The 21,517-nt window shown below is 40.5% G+C and overlaps 1 protein-coding gene across 1 annotated transcript in view; it reads left to right on the top strand.

Moving 5' to 3' along the window:
• Nucleotides 1–21,517, top strand: part of SLC27A2 (solute carrier family 27 member 2) — a 46,836-nt gene that overhangs the window by 3,696 nt on the left and 21,623 nt on the right. Inside the window, exons 2-4 of the mRNA XM_014852666.3 lie at nt 8,098–8,307; nt 12,645–12,803; nt 15,010–15,134. Of these exons, the coding sequence (XP_014708152.3) occupies nt 8,098–8,307; nt 12,645–12,803; nt 15,010–15,134 (494 nt within the window). The remainder of the gene's footprint in view (nt 1–8,097; nt 8,308–12,644; nt 12,804–15,009; nt 15,135–21,517) is intronic.

Below are 21,517 nucleotides of genomic sequence, written 5' to 3'. Positions count from 1 at the left end.
CTCTGTAGTGCATTTCAGGATCCTTCTCCATAGATGAGTCTGATGTACATAATCACATGGAAAAATTGCCTTCAGCTGTTTGAACCTGTATCAACGTTGTAGTTGATAGAAACCAACTTATTGGGCCAGTAGTTTTTGAAGCAACTTCCCAAACATAAAATATAGGCGGAACAAGAAAGCATATTTAATTTCATACAACATAGGATATTTTGTAAAAAACATCCAAAAGAGCCCAGAAAATAGTAAATTTGCTTTGTTTCCATTTATGCTAGCATTAAGCTCATCACTAAACTAGTGCTTCTACTGCAAGGATAACCCAGATCTCCTTCATTGGCTCCCTGGCCAGGTCTATACCACCTGGCTCAACATAACCATGCAAGAAGTTCCACGGTATAGGAACTACTCTTGTACAAGGCCTTAGTAACAGTTAAAGATACTCTCTACTGTAAGACTGAGATCCAGAAATGTTATAAAATGTTCTAGATTACCTTTGACCTGGTTTTGCAAGGTTGTGAAAAATAAATTGGACCTCTTTTAAACAATGTGATAAAGGAAAATACTTCCAATAATGTTCAGAGACATTGCATCATTGAAAGTCCTAAAACAGAAGAACTTCATTATAAAGTAGTGTCAGGACGAAGGATAATTCTTGTCACAAACTTTTGAGGTTAGATTAAGAAAAGCAGATGGTACTATCTGTTTTCACATTAAGGAACATTTAGAGAGTCCCCACAAGGAACAAGCTAGTTGCTATGGTGGGATGGGAAGACACGATGATTAGGTCAAGGATCTTACAGTCCTGTAAAAGAATTAAGCCAAGTATATAAATGACTGTGACACCCAGGAGAATGTGATGAGTATGCTGAGAGAGCTACAAAGTGCTGTGGGGGGGAAAAGAGCAGAGAGTGAAGGCTTCTTGAGGGCACTGATGACTGAGCTGGGCAACTGCAGTTGGGGAGGGGGCGTCCAAGCAAGGGGACCCCAGAGGCAGTTTTTCATCAGGTCTGTAACACAGTGAGATGCTTATTAAAGCGTTTTACTACGTAAGGATAACAGCTTGCTGGACTTAGTAGTCGTTTTTTAAATTGTTTACTGAAGAGACTCTACTGTAGAAAAAATAGGGACTCAGAGAATCTAAGGAATGGCCAACAGCAGTGGCCTCACCTCTGTGGAAGGAGATAATTTTCCAGTGCCAACTTTAGTCAAGGATCAGAGTATAGAGATAATCTTATCTCAACCCCTCTGGTTTCTCTGGGCTGCCCAAGAGTAACTTAGATGATTGCCTCAGTGCACCCTGATTGTCTCAAAGGCTTAGAATTCTCTTATATATCTTTGAATAATGCCCAAGTAATACCTGGCACATAGTACTCACTCAATAAATGTTTGTGGCATTAATGAGTTCCACCATTCTGGTTGATTGTAACAGGCTTTCTTCTCTGAAGCTTGAGAACCATTGGATTGGGCATGAGGGCAGGAAAAATGATGCTAAGAAAGATCAAATGTATTCTGAATTGAGAAAATCCACGTAGACCCAATCTCCCTCAGGCCCAGCCTCACTCTCCCACAGACTTGTTTACCTCTGACCAGTGGACTGTAGGAGAAAGGTGCTCTCTCTGGGTCTTGTTGCCAGAGAGGGAACTGGTGATGAGCACAGGATGGGCAGGGACCATAGTGGGGAGTGTCTGTGCATAGGCTAGTGGAGGACAGACACCCAAACGTCAAATGAGTAATGTATTCAAGGGCTGGGATCCCAACCATGTAGCCCAAGTTCTGAATAGAAAGCTAGCTTAAAGATATTCTCTCAAACTTTTCTTCTTGGCCTGTTCATAACTAAAGGTTGCAAGGGGGGTGGTTGTACAACTCCATTTGAAAACAAACTAGCACTTTGCTAACATACTTGAGAATACTTAAAAGTTCTTTTTCTTCGGAAACAAGAAAAGAATGAAGAGGTAAAAACAAAATAAAGTCTAAATCAGCTGTTACTCTTATTGAATCTGAGAAAGGAGAGAGTTTGGATTATTCTGCCTAATGAGTCTAAGGGCCCAGTATTTACAAAGGACCACCCCCGACACACACACACGGCCTCTGAGAGATAGGGAAGTAGCTAGTTGGTAGATAGGTGACGTGGTTGCTTATGGATATCAAATGATAACAATTATGTAAGGCCTGGTGTGACTTGGTAACCCCATGACAAGGAATTCCCCTGGATTCCAGGGCTATTTAGAAAGCAAGAGTTCACATAAGCAAGAACTTTGAGAGAAATGAAAAGTAATATTAAGAAATTATATAGTTACATAAATGTAAGCTGAGTGTCTATTTTCCTGTTAAAGATTTACTTACTCCTGGCAGGACTTAACCTTGGTTAAAGATCTTTCTGATCTTAGGGGGATTGATTTTGGGGGCCAGGGAGAGGGAAAGGCCTATGCCTGCCTCTATCTGTTGATGTACAGACTAGACGATAGGTTATTAAATATTATAACTCCAAACTGCCAGTGACGGAAATGCAACATCGCAGTTACAAACGGCCTTTTCAAACTATTTTCAGACTGTCTGCAAGAGCTGTGTTAGAACCAGTTTGGGATTCTGTTGCCTTTCTGAATGAAGAAAAGATAAGTCTTCCATCCTGACTTGTTCATCTACCAACCGTTTCACAATCATCCCGGAATTTCCATCAGAACGCATTTCCTTTCTCTGGCTTCTTTTCAGGTCTTCCTTTACTGATAAACATTTCTAGGGTGTTTTCTTTAACAAACTCCATCAGTTAGCCATTCTATGAGGCGATCTAAGAGCAGAACAAGCTAGAAGATTAAACGCTTCCCCTATTGGAAAGCTGCAGGTGTAGCCAGTAGCCTCTTGCCACATTGGTGATGAAGATTGCTTCCAATTACCACCCGCCCTCTCTCCCTGCTTTCTAGGAATGGGCCTGTGTATTCAGAAATTTCTCTTCTTCCCTTCTTCAAAAACAAAGGAGCAGGAGAAGGGAAACTTTCTATGCTACCTTGACATTTTTTTATTTTCTTTTTAACAAGACAGATTTTAAGTGGGGGGAAGTGGAATTTTGTAATCCCTCAATTTTCTATCACTCACATGTGTACTGCTTTCTCTGGGGTTCTGTTTCAACCCGTGATGGAAACCTAGACTTTTGAAGAAGTGACAGGTCTATTCTACGCCCTTCAGGCAACTTTCCGTGAATACTATTTCTCATTCCCAAGCTTTTCATAAAGCTCAAGGTTATGCTTCATCAAAAAGATGAACAAGAAATCACCTATATTACTCTTTCAAGGCAGATCCACATGCTTTAACAAGCACTGAGCAGAAGGTCAAGTAGACAGCACCTTCCAGAATGTAAGGCACGTTACCAAAACTTGAACCTGAACGGCTAACACAAGGAGGTGGGATGCCCAGAAGCCCACGGTAATTCTTTTTATTTTGTTTGTAATCTTCCATGCATACACTTGCTGAGCCTCTGTCCTCATTTGTAGAACAGGGTTGCCGGTATTTCGAACACAGGGTTGTTGTGGAAATTATGTGAAGTGATGTATGGAAAGCTACTATACAAATTGTTCTATGCAAGTGAATATTTTCAATCTTCGTTATCAGTAAGAATGAAAGGTGTAGCGGATGCTGCGATGTGCTGCCCAAATCTCCACAGCAGGACTGAGGTGCTTGTTCCTCAGCTGCTGGGAGCATTGGCAGTTGATAGCTGCCAGCTGAGGCCATTTCCGGAACTTTCTGGCTTGAAGAAAGCCACTTTGCCCAAAGTCTAGCACCACCTCTCCCAGCCTGCATCCAGTGACTGGTTGTTGGGCAGGCATGAAGGTAGAGCCCACTTCCCTTAATTTGGGACGACCCTGAAGGGCCATCCCAGGCCCAGAGTCCCCATAGGATCAGAGGATCAGCCGAGGGATGCCACCGTTGTGACTGCTTCACAGTTCAGCTTCTCCCTCTGTCCAGTCTACTTCCCTTGCAACCTCACAGGTGTCGTTCCTGAGAGCACACAGAATCTGAGACCCAGGGAACTCAACCCGTGACAAATAGGATTATTTGAGCTATGTGTCCTGGCTGATTACCACTTTTATCTTAAGCAGACTTTACAATAGGAATTACAAAAAAAAAAATTCATATGTGAAGGAGAAAACATGAATTATATTTATAAAAGACTTAAGACGCTGAATATCAAGTGTGTAGTTAATAAATGGCATTCACATCCAGAATTTCCTTTCAGATTGTTACATTTACGGGAAGGAAGGCTGCTACATAGGACATATTAGGTGTGTCCTGGTGTGGTTGCCGAGCCGCTGGAACCCCAAGTCAATGCCCAAACGCGAATTCTACACCAACAGCCCAGAGGACGAGCAGGGAAATTGTGTTGGACAGGGGCAGTGACCTTCCATTCAGATGAGGTGACTTCTGTGAAAGGTCAGGGATAACAAACTAAATGCCTGCAGAGGACCAGGTAGAAGCATGAATGAAGTTGAAGATGCATGTGCTAAATTGCTTGAACTGTGATCCAGGATGACTCCTGCTTAATTACATTTGCTTTTACTTTTATTATTACTATTATTAATTTTAGATATACAACTAATGCCTAAGTATGTTTTCCTTTAAAAAATACAGAAAAAATTAAAGTCCCTTTTGACCTATAATTTTCCTCTCATCAAGACTGTTACTAAATCCTGTCTATTCCGTCTCCCAAACATCTCTTAAATACATCGACTTCTCTCCACTCCCTGTTGCTACCTTAATGCAAACAAGCTTAATCTACCAAATCTCTGGTCTTGCCCCCTCCAATCCATTTACCTGACTTAAGTCAGGTCTCTACCTACATCCCAGCCTCTTCTCCCAACCTTCTTCCCCTCCCATTCTCCATTCCAGTCAGCTTCAGCCTCTTTTAGTTACTTTGGCACCATGCTGTTTGCCTCTGGGCCTTTGCATATGCTGTTCCCTCTACTAGAAGCAGGCTCAGTCAATTTCAGTGGATCTTCCTCTTGCCAATGCCTGCTCATCTTTCAGGTCTCAGTTTAGATAACACTTCCTTGGAGATGTCTTTGTGCCCCTCCCCTGTGCTTCCAAAGCACCATCTCCTTCCCTTATTGTGACACCTCTGACACCTTATTTTAATGGATTATTTCATTTTCTGTTTCCTCCGCCAATAGACCAGAGATCTATGAAAACAGGGACAGTGTCTGGTTTGCTCACTGTTGCATCCAGTGCTTGGAATCATGCCTGGCACATGGGGAGCTCTCTTCAAATAGATGCTGGATAAATGTTGGGAGAGAGGGAGGAAGGGAGTAAGAACAAATCCAGGTAATTTCTGAACGCATTATTTGACTATATCACCTCAGCCTCAGACAGAAGGGAAGGAGGAGATTTCTTCATTCTCAAATAGCTATAGTAGTTGTTTTTTAATTTACTTTTGTGACCCCTTACTTGTATGCAAACCATACCTGCTTCACAGAAATTATTTTGCATTTTATTTTATTAGAGATTTGTCAACTCACAGTATTGCAAGAGCTGAATCCTTTAAAATCAACAGCTTTCGCTTATTCCTCTGTCTCTTCCATACTGACTGATACAATACTTTGTGCAGATTCTTTCAATTATTAACATTTATTGAGCATTTATCTAGTGTTTGGGGGGGTACCAAGATGATTAAGTTATAATCCTTTAATCTGAAAGTTTTCAGTGTCTAACAGAGGAGAAAACGAACTGAAGCATGTCATACTACATACTAAGTGCCCTGGGAGAAGTCTATGCAGGCTTCTGTGGGGGCAGCTAACTTGACTCTGTGGCAAGGCAACAGAGAGAGGTGGCACGGAGGCTGAGTCTCGAAGGATGAGCTGGAGTTTTCCAGGTGACCAGTGGGTGAGAGCACAGTCCGGGCAGAGAACGGGTACATCCCATTCATATAGATCAGTGTGGTTAGAGGAAAGGGACAAAAGGTAGATAGCAGGCGATTGAAGGAATTTAAACAGGGCAGTAACGGGAAGTCGGGCAGTAGTGTGGCTGATAAATTGGAAGCAGGGAGAGGTTAGAGGCAAGGAGGTGGTCAGGAGGCTATTGTGATGATCTGCAGGAAATATAGTGAGGACCTAAACCAAGGCAGTGGCAGGGGATAGGACGTTACCGCTCCAGCTTTTATAACAGTAATATTTTTTATAATCTTCCTGAAATGCTGAAGAACGAGAGAGAAACCAGGCAAAATAAAAGAGTAGAGGAGGGCAAAAAAAGACGGAAGCTCATCTGATGGAGATTGAAAAAAGAACTGAGGCAAGTAGTACATTAAAGAATGAGAGCCAATAGAAACTCCAGGAGAAAACAGTTCAAGAAAGGAAATATGGTTAGAGTATTTTATTTGGCTCTGCCGTGAATGATAGATACTTAGTCACCATCTTGTCGATCTTGATGATTGGTTTTCATCTTCTAGAGCCAACCCATAGGCAACGCTGGGAAGACAGAATTATGTCTCAGAATAGATGTAAATACCATTAACCCAGATAAAGTAAAGTAAAGATCATAACTGTTGGGAGTAGACGGGGTAAAATGGAGGTGGGGATCAAAATTGATAGGTCAGAGATAGCAGGAAAAGCACATTCTTTGGTGATGGAGAGGTGATTGCCAGAAGAAACAGCTAAAAAAAACTGAAAGTGATTGCATCTGAGCAAAAGGTTTCGTTTTGAGGACAGGTGGGGTAAGGACCTACTGATTTTCATTATAAACCCTTTTGTACTATTTGATTTATTTTACCAAGTGCATGAGTCCTTTGGTTAACATGCTTTAAAACTTTTTAAATGCGTCTATCCAGATGATATTTCTTGTCTTGATGGAGACATCATACACAACATCTGAAAAGCAAAGCATATCAGATGAATCAGGTATAGGCTCCCCAAGGTAATTCCCAGGGGTACTGAGTCACCTTCCCATTAAGAATAAGTCTATTCACTTCAGTTATCACAATTCAAGACAAGTGAGTTTAAAGGCCATCTTATCTTATGGTTTAAGGGCACAGAAATCCAGTGGCAAACATGAAATGTGGTTTGCATACTAACTCAGTGCCTTTAAAATTTTTTGACCTTGAACTGCAGTGAAAAATACATTTGTGGGGGGCCAGCCCCTTTGCATAGTGGTCAAGTTCAGCGCACTCTGCTTCGGAAGTGTGGGTTCACAGGTTTGGATCCCGGACACGGACCTACACCACTCATCAGCATGCTATGGCAATGACCCACCTATAAAATAGAGGAAGATTGGCAAGAGATGTTAGCTCAGGGCGAATCTTCCTCAGGCAAGAAAAAACAATACATTTGTGTGTGACCCAGTGCTCAGACACCACATAACTGAAACAAAACTTTTTTAAAAACAATACTTACCTGTTACTATGTGTGATGTGCTCTGAAATGTTCTATTTCATTCTCTCTTAATTTTTTTAAATACTGGTCACTTTAAACTTTAACAATCCACTACTGTATTGTGACCCACAGTCTGAAAAACATGCTAATCAGTCCTTTTTTCCTCAGACCAGAGAATGTGCTTATGAAATTTGGAGGTTATTTCTCAGATCGCTGAACCTTCCTAGTGGAACTACTTGTTACTGATGTGTGAAAAAAAAACGAAAATATGGTATATAAAGTTGGCTTCTATCATCTTTGTTATTTAGCACAGCTCTCTTATTTTCATTTCTCTTCTCCTTCCTTAAATTTTCTTTTTTCTTTTTATCGCTGGTCTTGTGGGGCACATATTAGGAATAACTAAATTCATTTTTGGAGAATTTTGAGATGTATGCCAAACATGTGTATAATTTATGCACTATATCCTTTGGTTTTTACCCATACGTCCATTTGTTTGTACAGATTTTAACGAACCATCTGCTGCTTATGAAACCATCAAAACCCAGACTTCCCTCAACTATTGGAATCTTGTGATATTTTCAGATGTGGCAAATTCTGTGTTTAAAAATGCATAACTATAAGCATGACTTGTCATGTCTAGACATTTTAGCAAAAATTATACTGAAAACAAATACCATAAAGTTTATTGCACTGATAAAATGTTAATGGACTAATTAAATTTGTTTGGATTTTTTTTTCTTGTTAAATTAAGAATTACAAGAAGCTATTGAAGAGGTGCTGCCAAGCCTGAAAAAAGATGATGTGTCTGTTTATTATGTGAGCAGAACTTCTAACACAAATGGGATTGACTCTTTGCTGGACAAGGTGGATGAAGTGTCGACGGAACCCATCCCAGAATCGTGGAGGTCGGAAGTCACTTTCTCCACTCCTGCCTTGTACATGTATACTTCTGGAACCACAGGTAAAAATAAAGAGAAGATTCTCAAAGAAATGCACCTATCCTGAAGGAGTTAAATTCGGGCTAGGTTTTCAAATGTTCTCTTTCTTTGGCGAAATTTATCAGATAACTAATACGTGAGAGGATTTAGCTCTTTGCCCGTGGGAACTGATCTTATTTCATAGCATATGATCCCATTTGAGTTTCTCCAAGCAGATTTCCCCCTAGTTGGTATGTAGAACAGAAAAAGAGGTTAACCAAGAACTACAAAAATAGGTATGACAATGGATGAAATTTGGCACTGAATAAGTTGTTAGAATTTTTTTAATAATTGTTTATTTTTTAATGATTGTATTTTGATTATATCATATTCATAGTCCATATATAATATGTAACCAATTATAAATGGAATACCAGAGAATACTATAGGACAATAATGGGTTATATTTATGTAATATTTTCACCACTATCATCCACCTATTCATCACTGACTTGGAGCTCTTTGGTGCTGCAGGTGTAGGATGGCTCTAGCTCAGGGCCTAAAATACTATATTTCATCAAATTTAGGATGCCTTCAGCTGTAAGCTACACTATTATTTTATGAGCCACCAAGAAAAAACACTGCCAATTAACAGTGTTATTGGAACACTGCTATATGGAACAGGCACTATTAAGGGTAGGATGTACTAGGCCCTCTCTTAGGAGCTTTATAGTATATGTTCCTACAACTCTCCCACCACCCTTAAGATAGGTACTACTCTTATTCCCATTTTACAGATTCAGAAACTGGCACTTAGAGATTTCAAGAACTTCCCAAGATAAGAAGTACAAGTGTCAGGATTCACCTTGGTAGGCTGACTCCACAGCTCATACAACTGACCACTCTGCCACAATACCTCCTAGTTCATCCATTTAACAGATATTTAGTGTCTGCCTACTCTAGGCCAGGCAGAATGTTACCAAAATGTAATAATATGAAACCTGAGGGATATATTTAAAAGGAGGACATGGGCCAGCCCCTGTGGCCTAGTGGGTAAGTTTGGCACTCTCCACTTCAGCAGCCCAGGTTCAGTTCCTGAGCACAGACCTACACCATTCATCAGCAGCCGTGATGTGGTGGCAGCTCACATATAAAAAGAAGAAGATTGGCAACAGATGTTAGCTCAGGGCGAATCTTCTTCAGCAAAAAAAAAAAGAAAGGAAGAAAAAAGAAACAAAAGGAGGACAGGAAGCCAGCCCCAGAATGCTGATTATTAACATTAGAAAATCGAATATGTGAAAGTTTCATCACTTTTGGTTAAAATTTTAATTCAGTTTAAGCAGGTAATATATGCATGCATTTTCCTTGTAAAATAATCAAACATTATAGATAAGGCTAAAGGTATCTTCAAGCCTTTTATCTGAACACCACCCTACAGGTACTCTCTCCTTCACCTCCACCGGCTCTCAGCACCCATCTCATCTCCCAGTTCCCAGACCTGAGTTTAACCTGAGTGTCGACATCCTTTTGTACAGTCACTTTAGCTAAATATTTTCTTTACGTAAATGAGGAGAGAAGGATGGGAATGACACATTAAAACTGGTGTCCGGGGCTGGCCCAGTGGCACAGCAGTTAAGTGCGCACTTCTGCTTCTCGGCGGCCTGGGGTTCGCCGGTTCAGATCCCAGGTGTGGACATGGCACTGCTTGGCACGCCATGCTGTGGTAGGCGTCCCACATATAAAGTAGAGGAAGATGGGCACAGATGTTAGCTCAGGGCCAGGCTTCCTCTGCAAAAAGAGGAGGACTGGCAGTAGTTAGCTCAGGGCTGATCTTCCTCAAAAAAAATAAAATAAAAAATAAAACTGGTGTCCAAAGCATAATGTCTATCATTTTTTTATTTGTCAAAAGTTTTATATTGGGGCTGGCCGGGTGGTGTAGTGGTTAAGTTTGCATGCTCCACTTGGGCGGCCCAGGGTTGGCAGGTTCAGCACCTAGGCGTGGACCAAACACTGCTCGTCATGCCACACTGTGGCAGCATCCCACATAAAACAAAGGAAGATTGGCACAGATGTTAGCTCAGCAACAATCTTTCTCAAGCAAAAAGAGGAAGATTGGCAACAGATTTTAGCTCAGGGCCAATCCTCCTCACACACACACACACAAAAATTATATATTGCCATGCCAACATGATGGTGGGATGACAGTTAACCAAATGCTTCCACTACATACATACACACTATGTTAATATAGGGGACTTTTATCCTCTTTCTTAATAGAATGGTAAAATTAAATTGCAAACTTTGATTTGGGAAACAACTGACATAAAACGAGGCCTTAGTTAGTGACAGGGAGTTCTATCTAGTCTTAATACTGAACAGACAAGTATGAAATTTCTACTCAATGCAGGTCTTGGTGGTCAAACACCCACCTTAGGTAGAAAAAGAGAATGAACACTCTTTAATTTAATCCCATAATTCAGAATTTATATTTAATTGGAAGATAATTGGGTTGATGTTTATTTCACTTTTCTCATCTCTGAATAAAATATTTGCTAAGTTACTCCTGTAAACGTTAAAAGAACTCATTTAAGCCACTAGAGAACAAATGTTTTCTCTGTTCCTCAAAGACAATCATTAGCACAAAATTATTTAATAGTTACCAAATATTCTTATTTCTTCATTAATACAAAATCTTAAATTAAGGAATTTCTGAAAGTTCTTCAAAGTGGCAAACGATGTGCATTTCTTTTTTAAAAATATGATTCAGAGCTTTTACTATTCGGATGATTTTTTTCCGTGGTGAATACAGTTGATTTATTGATGCTTTCTTTTATTTCTTAATGTTAGTATAGAATCGGGCGTGAATACTAACACAATGCCGCTGGCCCACTGTCAAAGAAGATGCATTTTGAATTGTGTTTGTAAGTTCATAGATTGCTGGCCACATTGCTTTGCCTTATAACAAACTGCTGTAATTTAGGCAATCCCTGGCTGAGGTACCATCGAGTGTTGAATGCTCTGAGTCTACAGGGAACCGCCTTCCTCTTCACAAAGCCAGTGTAGCCACTCAGGTTGTAAACTCGAGCCCCAGCCCCTTAGTAATGACGTCATCCCTTCCCCAACTAAACGGACTTTCCATGGGAAGCAATATAAGCATAGCCTTTCAACAGAATCTTACCAAAAAATTACGTAAATTGTAGTTCAGAAAATGCAAGTGTATTACTCTGGTGTACTAAAACGACACCGAGATGCCACTTTTCACCTTTCAGATTGGCAAAAATCCCCACATTTGAGAGCACCCTATGGCAGGCTGTGAGGAAGCAGGTACACTCACGTATTGCTGATGGGAAGGTGAATGGGGACAGCCCTTATAACTGGCAATGGGGCAGTATCTATCGAAATTACAAAGACTTATACCTTTTGACCCTGTAATCTCATGTCAGCAGGTTTATCCTAAAGATATAGCATCATTCATAATGTGAGCTACCAGGTGCTCCAGGCTATTCACCGCAACATCATTTGAAATAGCAAAGTAGTATAAATAAATTATAATACACACATACAAATGACTTGATGCAACTGAAAGAGAGAGAATAAATGAATGAATAAATAAGGGAAATTTCTATGTACAAATACAGAGAGAGCTTCAAGATACATTGTTAAGTGGAAGGGGAAAAAAGCACAGAAGAGTGTGCATATTTTTTTTAATGGAGGAAAGGGCAAGAACATATGAGCAAATGTTCATATTTGCTTTTATTTATATAAAGAAAGCCCAGAAAAGTACATAAGAAATTCATAAAAGTGGTTATGAAAGAAGGTGATGAGATGAATAGGCTATTTAATCTCTCTGAATCTCAGCCTTCTCATCTGTAGATTCGAGAGTATAATTCGACTTATTCATTAAGAAAATTAAATGAAATTTTGAAAATGCCTTGCAAGGTGATAGGCACAGAGCAGAAATTCAATAGGTGTTCATTCCTTTCTCTTCAAATTACTACTGTAATAATCATCTAACTCAGGGGTCAGCAAACTATGGCCTTTGGGCCAAATACAGTCCCCTCAACCCCCCATCTGTTTTTGTAAAGTTTTATCAGAACGCAGCCACATTCTTCCTTTCTGTGTTTGGCTGCTTTCGGCTGAAAGAGCCGAGTTGAGTAATTGCAGCAGAAACTGTATGACCCTGCAAAACCTAAAACATAAACTATCTGGTCCTTTACAGAGAAAATTTGCCGACTCCTGGTCTAACTGATCCTGGCCATGCCCTGTGCATTTCTGTAATCACAAGATGATGACTCTTCCTAAGCGAGGTCCCTCTCCCAGACCACATGTCTGTGAATGACCCATCTTGGCTCACTCATGCCTTCTCTTGTGTCTTGCAAAGGTCTCCCAAAAGCTGCAATGATCAATCATCGTCGCCTATGGCATGCAACCGGCCTGGCTGTTTCAAGCGGGATTAAGAAAGATGACGTCATCTATACCACTTTACCCTTGTACCACAGTGCTGCGCTGATGATCGGCGCAAATGGATGTATGGTGATTGGTAAGCTTTTCTCCTCAACAAGACATCGGAGCTCAGTGCACATTCACAGCTGCTCACAAGGAAAAGTAATACAAGATTTGGCTACTCTCCTGTGTGCTAGGAACACTGTTTAATTCTACGTTAATAACAAGACTGTTTGGCTCACGCATCGCAAGCAGTTATGTAAAATAATTTATAGTTTCTCACGCCTACTTGTCTAGTAAGGTAATGCTGTAATTGTTTAGTTTATCAAGGAGGAAACTTCTTTAAAATATTTTAGGTCTTTATCCAGGTTAAGACATTTAATTCTTATATTCCATAAATAATTCTCTTACATCATTTCCATCTTCAGAAATCTACACATTTATCTCCATCAGCATCGGATTTAAGTTGTCCCTTCAGTTGTCCCTGTTCTACTTCATTCTTCCCTACTCCCATCGCTCCTCAGCTCTGGCCAGAATACCTGGTTTGTCATCGCTCTCTTTCCTTCTCAACCTTTACTGCTCAAATTAGAGTTGCCGTCTTCTCTCCTTTCAGGAGGGTTTATGCCACTTTTATACATTAAAGCTCAGTCCAATATCCACCTCTTCCAGGGAGCCATCTCTAACTCTATAAGCTAAGAAAGTTAACTTTTTCTCCCATGTGGCATTTCATTTTAAATAATCGTATATCTATATATACATATACATATGCATATGTTTATACATATATGATTACCCAAGCCTCTGCTTCTTTCCCTCATCAACTTATCGATGAGCTATAAAATACTTGGCCCAGCATCAGTACCAGCCTCCAAATCAGCAAGCAAGGACTGGGCTTCATCATATCGCTGGGCCCTTCAAGAACAGGGTGACCGTGAGTCTCCCAAAGGGACAATTCAACCACTCACATGTTTGCTTAAGCACCATAAATATATGCTAAAGAAGAAAAAATAGTATTTTAAAAAATTTCTTCTAAAACATTGGACTTTTGTATATTTAGGAGTAAAAATTAATAACATGAAAAAATATTTGTAAGATTTTTATTTCACTTAACTACATTTCATGCCTATAATTAAATTGACTATGACAGACATATTATTTTTACCCATTGTATTAGTTTCATATTGCTACTGTAACAAATTTCCACACATTTAGTGGCTTAAAACAACACAGATTTATTCTCTTACTGTTTTGAAGGTCAGAAGTCCTAAAGTCAAGGTGGCAATAGGGCTGCATCCTTCTGGAAGCTCTGGCTAGAAGAATCTGTTTCCTTGCCTTTTCTAGCTTTTAGCAGCTACCTGCATTCCTTGGCTCTTGGCCCCTTCTTCCATCTCCAAAGCACGTCACTCAAACCTTTTGTTTCCGTCATCCTGTCTTCTTCTGCCTTTGACCTTCTCACCTTCCTCTTACAAGGACCCTGGTGATTACATTGGGCCCACCCAGATAATCCAAGATAATCCTCCCATGTCAAGATCCTTAACTTAGTCATATCTACACAGTTCCCTTTGCTGTGTTAGTAGCATATTCACAGGTTCCAGATATCAGGATGGGGACATCTTTGGGAACCATTATTTTGTCCACCTCCCCCATCAAAGAAGAATATCTCCCACTTGCTCAAGACTCTGGCTCTGCATTACCTATGAAATTAAGTCTGGCTCCTCGACCTGGCACTTCCAAGCTCTCCAGGATTGCACCCCTAGCTTCTTCTCCACACTCATCTCCCATGACCCACCCACCCTTCTCCACCCCAGTCACAAGCCAACTGAGTCTTGGCCATCCCCCAAACCTTTTAGACTGTCCTGTCTTTATGTTCATGTCTTTTCCTCTGCCTGCAATTCTTTCATCTTCCTCCGTATTTACTTCTTAAGACCTAATTCAAATCTTACCTTTTCCAAACTATGCCTTTCTCAGCCCTTGCCCCTGAGCAGAATTAATCTACACACACACACAAACACGCACACACACTCGCTCATGTTCATATTCCTTTTTGAACGGCCTCTTTTGAACCATTTATTGCACAATGACTTTTATTAGAAAGACTTTTGTGTCTTCTCTCCCACTAGGTTGGAAGTTCCTACAAGACAAAACCAAGTCTTATTTGTTTTTTTGCATTGAATATGATGGGTACTCAATACTTGTTTGTGAATATGATATTTAAATTTCTACCTTTCAAAAATGACAAATATAATTGGGGAGATATTTTTTGTAGCACTTCTTTATCAACACTTTCTATGCCTTCTCTGTAGGTGCTACTATTGTCTTGCGGATCAAATTTTCTGCCAGCCAGTTTTGGGATGACTGCAGAAAGTATAACGTCACTGTCATTCAGTACATCGGGGAACTGATTCGGTATTTATGCAACTCACCCCAGGTAACACTTCCCACGTCTCATTATCTTTTTGAAATGGATAAGATGGGAATTCAAGGCACTTTGGCTCAGGCTAGGCTTCAGCTGATTTGTATACATCAGTTTTCATTTTAGACTGCAGTTGCTTCTCTTGGCACCGCACCTGTCATGTGGAGGGGATTTGCTCGATGGCAATTGCTATTACTATTATTATTCCCCACCTTTTTACCTGTTTTCACATCTTACCCTGTACCTAGCATATCGTCTGCTTCCCTCTCTGCCTATTTAAAGCCTGCTCGTTGTCACAGCCCAGCTCAAATGATACCTCGTATGTTAAACCTGTTTGGGTCACTCTAACAAAAGTCATTACTCCCTTCCCCTACAGCATTTGACTTCTATCCCCTCGTGGCCCTTGTCACATTTCAGGTGTTTGTTTTCATGCCTCCTACCCTCCCTAGGCTGTGAAATCTTTGGTGGCAGGGACCACATCTTGTCTCCTGCCTCTCTCTTCTACCAAAGGCCAACAGGAAACTTCTACTTAATGTTCTGTAATGAATAAATCCCCATGTGGCTTTGGGGGACAGACCATCCAACTAAGTCTGTCACCAAACTTGGAACACATATTCCCCAAAGTAACTCCAAGGGCCTTGGATCTACCCTGTTTGAAGAAATCCAGATTTTTTCTTCTATTTTTTTTTCTGAGGAAGATTTGCCCTGAGCTAACATCTGTTGCCAATCTTCCTCTTTCTTCGTATGTGAGCTGCCGCCACAGCATAGCCACTGACAAGTGCTGTAGGTCTGTGCCTGGGAACCGAACCTGGGCAGCTGAAGCGGAGTGTGCTGAACTTAACCACTAGGCAACTGGGCCTGGCCCAGATATCTTGCTGAGGTTGTTCTGTAGAGCTCCTCCTGTCCAGTCCCTCAGCTCTCATCAGAAATCTGGCAGCCTGCCTGGAGACCTGCTCCAGGTTTCTCAACAGTGGCACTGCTGACGTTTTGGGCCCATTCCTTCTTTGCCGTGTTGACTTATTCTGTGCACTGTAGGATTTAGTAGCGTCTTTGGCCTTTACACAGGACATACCAAAAGTACCCCTCCCTCCCCTGAGGTCATGATAATTAAAATGTATTCGGACGTTGCCAGATGTCCCCTGGCAGGCAAAATCAACCCCAGCTGAGAACCACTAGACTCGACAATGCAGTAAACTCACCAGATTCTGCTCCGTTTAATCCTTTCAATTATCATAAGAAAACAACCTCGAAGGACCACTAAGTGGATAAATTACTATTTCTAAGCCCCTGTTATGTTTAACTTATATAACAGCTGTGTGCTGTGTGACATAGAAAGAAGTATAAGGTGCTCTTGCCCCAGTTCTTTCTGTCCTCCCTTCATTCAGTCTCTGCCCACATGTCACCTCATCAGAGAGGCCCCTCTTACTAATTATCAGACAGATCACCCTGCCCCTCGCGGGGTGTCCATCTCGTGGGTTACTGCTTTTCTCGGCACTATCACTCCTGATATGTACAGCTTTAAATGACTATTGTCTGTCTCCCCCAATTAAATGAAAGCTCCATGCACCAGGAGTTTTGTTTGCTGCCAGATCCTAGCACTGAGATCTGTACCTGGTGCGTCCTAGACATCAACAAATTTTGCTGAATGAACGTCAAAATTTTTGCTGCTGGGGGCCAGCCCTGTGGCATAGTGGTTAAGTTTGGGGCACTCGACTTTGCAGGCCAAGTTCGTGGGTTCAGATCCCCAGCATGGACCTACACCACTCCTCAGCCATGCTGTGGTAATGACCCACATATAGAGGAAGATTGGCACAGATGTTAGCTCAGGGCTAATCTTCCTCAAGCAAAAAAAGAGGAAAGTTGGCAACAGATGTTAACTCAGGGCCAATTTTCCTCAGCAAAAAAAAAAAAAAAAAAAAAAATCTTGCTGCTGAAAAATGTATAATTAACTTGAGTGAGGTAATATGTTCCCCCAAAATGTTCAGGCTCAGCACATACTATTCTGATTTGGGGGGCAGACTCAATAGATTCATGAGGGTCATAATTAGCTGTGGGCTGGGGTAGGACCTTTCCCACAGCCATTTCTGTCGATGTCATTATTGAATTTTTTTCACATTAGTATTCCATCTGGTCCTCAAGATTGCAGGCCTCTATATTAAAACCCAGAAATCCATATGGGGCCCTTCTGTTTGGCTTTTCTTCTCTGCCTTAAAGGCAACCCCTTGTCAGTCAGAACCCTCCTCAGGGAGGGTGTGTTATTTCTATTAGTTCTAATGAGAGCCACCTTTGGACTTGAAGAAAATAAACATGTTTGTGTGTAGCTCTTTCAGGCTGACACACGCTCACACATACACAACTTCCCACTTTTTCCTTTTGCTTAATATTGTCTCAGATTCTGGAAAACAGAGAATTTGATTAGGATTTTATTTGTTCAAAACATTATGCTTTGGTGTATAATTCTTGCATGACTTCTGCTCTGGAGATTTGGAGTTTCCATTTTTCCCTTACTTCCCCCGACCCCTGGGTTCTGGTTTGTCTGGGAAATACTTAAGAGAATTGTAAGAAATGACCAAAGTAACATCAAAAAAACTTTCAATTAAAGATGTTTTTAAATGATAAGATCTTATATATAGAAAACTCTAAGATAAAAACTGTTAGAACTAATAAATGAATTCAGCAGAATAGTGGGATACAAAATCAGTTGCATTTTTATAGGCTAACAATGAACAATCTAAAAAGCAAATCATAAAAACAATTCCATCTTCAATAGCATCAAAAGGAATAAAATACTTAGGAATTAACTTATCCAAGTAGGTGAAAGACTTGTACAATGAAAACTACAAAACATTGCTGAAATAAATTATAAAGAAGACATAAATAAATAGAAACACATCCCATGTTCATGGATTGGAAAACTTAATATTATTAAAATGTTAATACTGCCCAAAGCAATCTGTGGATTCAATGCAATCTGTATCAAAATCCCAATGAATTTTTTTGCAGAAATACAAAAACCCATCCTAATATTCCTTTGGAATTTCAATGGACCCCAAATAGCAAAAACAATCTTGAAAAAGAAGAACAAAACTGGAGGACTCCACTTCCTGATTTCAAAACTTACTGCAAAGCTACAGTAATCAAAACAATGTGGTACTAACATAAAGACAGACATATAGCACAAGGGAGCAGAATGGAGAACACAGAAATAAACCCTTATGTACATGGTCAAATGATTTTTGACAAGGGTTCCCAGACCATTCAGTGGGAGAGGACAGTCTTTTCAACAGATGGTGCAGGGAAAACTGGATATCTGCATGCAAAAGAATGAAGTTGGACCCTTACCTAACACCATATACAAAAATTAACTCAAAATGGATCAAAGACCTAAATTTAAGACCTAGAGCAAAAACCTATTATAAGAAAACATAGGACAAAAGCTTCACAACATTAGATTTGTCAATTATTTCTTGAATATGACACCAAAGGCACAGACAACAAAGGAAAAAGTTGGACTTCGTGAAAATTAAAAAATTCTCTATCGATGCTGGATGCTATCAACAGAGTAAAAAAGCAACCCTCAGAATGGGAGAAAATATTTGTAAATCATATATCTGATAAGGGATTAATATCCAGAATATATAGAGAACACCTAAAACTCAACAGCAAAAAAAAATAAACAATCTGATTCAAAAATAGGCAAAGGACTTGAGTAGACATTTCTCCAAAGAAGATATACAAATGTCCAATAAGAAAATGAAAAGATGCTCAATATCTCTAATCATTAGGGAAATGCAGATCAAAACCAAAATGAGATACCACTTCACACCCATTAGGATGGCTACTATCAAAAAGACAGAAAACAATAAGTACTGGCAAGGATGTAGAGAAATTGGAACACTTGTGCACTGTTGGTGGGGATGTAAAATGATACAGCTGCTGTGGAAAACAGTATGGCAATTCCTAAAAAAAACTAAAAATAAAATTACCCTATGATCCGGCAATTCCACTTCTGAGTTCATACCTTAAAGAATTGGAAGCAAGGTCTTGAAGAGATATTTGTACATCCATGTTCATAGCAGTGTTACTCACAATAGCTAAAATGTGGAAGCAACCTAAGTGTCCAGCAATGGATGAATGGATCGGCAAACTGTGGTATATATGTACGATGGAATATTATACAGCCTTAAAAAAAGAAGGAAATTCTGCAGTATGCTACCACATGGATGAACCTTGAGGACATTATTTAAAGTGAAATAGCCAGTCACAAAAAGACAAATACTGTATGATTCCACTTATATGAGATACTTAGAGTAGTCAAATTCATAGAGACAGAAAGTAGAATGGTGGTTGCTAGGGGCTAGGGAAGCAAGGGAATGGGGAGTTATTGTTTATTGGGTATAGACTTTCAGTTTTACAAGATGAAAATAATTATGGAGATGGATGATGGTGACAGTTGCAAACCATTATGAATGTATTTAATTCCACTGAACTGTATGCTTAAAAGTGCATATGATACTAAATTTTATGTTATGTGTATTTTTCCACAACTTAAAAAAAAAAATAGGTCACAATAGAAAGGACAGATTCTATGGATTTAAAGGGAGCTTAAAGAAATATTATCTCAAAAGGACTTCTCAAACAAAAGTGAATAAAAACTAGCACTCATGGTGGAAGGCTCTGGATCAATGTAATCAGGAACTTTCTCACCCTTAGAGCTGCCTAGAATAGGCTGGCCCTGGAGGGGCTAACACCACCAACCCCCAAGCGGTGGTTATCAGGGTGGCAACTCCTGCCTTAACTGAGCAGATCAATCAAATGATACCCGTCCACAGACGTGGCACAGCTCATCAGGAGAATCTGGGGCAATGCTGGGGAGGTAGATGCCACTATGCTTCTCCTCCACCTTCTTAATCATACTCAGTAGCTCCTTTGGTGAAGCAGTGGACTAGGGAGGAATGCTCCCAGCCACCCTTGGGGCAGGAGTTCAGATTTGGCTCAAGGGACTTAATATGGTGCTTAAGAGCAAGGACTCTCAAGTCAGCAGGCCTGAATCCTGACTCTACCGTATAAGCAGGAGAGTTAAATTCTCTAAATCTCAGTTTCCCATCAGCCAACAGGGGAAATAATAGTATCGACCTCATGGAGGGCTGTGAAGACAAAACAAGATGATGTACATAAAGCATGTAGCAAATACCTGACCCTTAGTAAATACTTACAAATGGTAGCTGTTATTGGCATTATTCGCTCCCTAAGAATGTGCAGCTCATAGTAGGTGCTCCATACATATCACTGAACGAATCAATGGAAATTCTGCCCCACATGCACAAAGGAAGAAATGAGAAGACATTCCAGTTAGTCAGTCATTCTCATCTAAGGTTGAGAGGGGGTTGGATAGCAAAGCTATTGACGTAAGTGATTTTACAGTATTATTGTTGAATATTCTTTATCCATTTTACCTGCCTTCCATTGTCATATTTTGGCCTTAGCATCCAGACTACCTGTTTATAATGAAAGGCCAGTCTGGCTCATTTCCTGCACTGTGCAGTTGTCAGCTCCCATTTTGTCTGTGTAGTTGCCTTTAAAACAGTGTCATTTAGGGAAAAAAGTATTTATTGGAACAGGATATTGCTAAAGCTGAGTGTTAGGGACTACTCCAGTTAGGGACTAAAGCTACAGGAAGAGGTCTAGATGAAGCTTTGTACTGTGTGCAAAGAGTGTGACCAGGGTGGAAGGAGGAGAAGGAGGAGGAAAAGGCAACCAGGAAATAATTCCAGGGGCCACACATCAACATCATGGTATTTGGAAGGGGAAATAAGATAGACCAGAACCCTGAAACAGCTGAATAGACTCAATGTACCTCCCTAGTGCTGTCTGCCTTCCCTCCAAAATTAGATAACCTCTGTGGTCCTTTCCCAGCCTAAAATTTCAGTCTCTGCATCACCTCCATTCTGGTAGAAAACAAAATGGAGGGATATGTAGCAGCACAGAATGGAGAGTGACTAGTCTGACCTGTGGAGGCCAGGACAGGGGGACACCAGGGAAAGAGAACAGAATCAGGAAAGCTTTTCCAGACAAAGTGAATTTTGAAGGGTGCAGAGATGTTTTCCAGCCATGAGGGGAAAGAAGGACTTCTGGTTTGCTGGAACAGCACATGCAGAGCTGTGGAATGAAAGACCTGGCATATTGGGAACTACAAGCAGTGACTGACTGGGCCAAGTGACAAAGGCTTTACTTTGCTGAAACTTAGATGTGAATGTGACAAAGCACCCACTAAAGGGCCTTCTGTGGAAGAGTAATGTAGGAGATAGTGTTTTTAGACAGTCCCTTTGGCTGCAGTGGGAAGAGACACTGGAGGAGAAGGGCCTTTTCTGTAGAGTGGAGAGGTTGAGTCTCACCCT

Source organism: Equus asinus, chromosome 2, assembly GCF_041296235.1.
Source record: "Equus asinus isolate D_3611 breed Donkey chromosome 2, EquAss-T2T_v2, whole genome shotgun sequence".
In the NCBI taxonomy this organism is placed as follows: domain Eukaryota; kingdom Metazoa; phylum Chordata; class Mammalia; order Perissodactyla; family Equidae; genus Equus; species Equus asinus.
The sequence above is the reverse complement of the archived record's forward strand: the minus strand, read 5'-3'. Positions and strand labels throughout refer to the sequence as shown.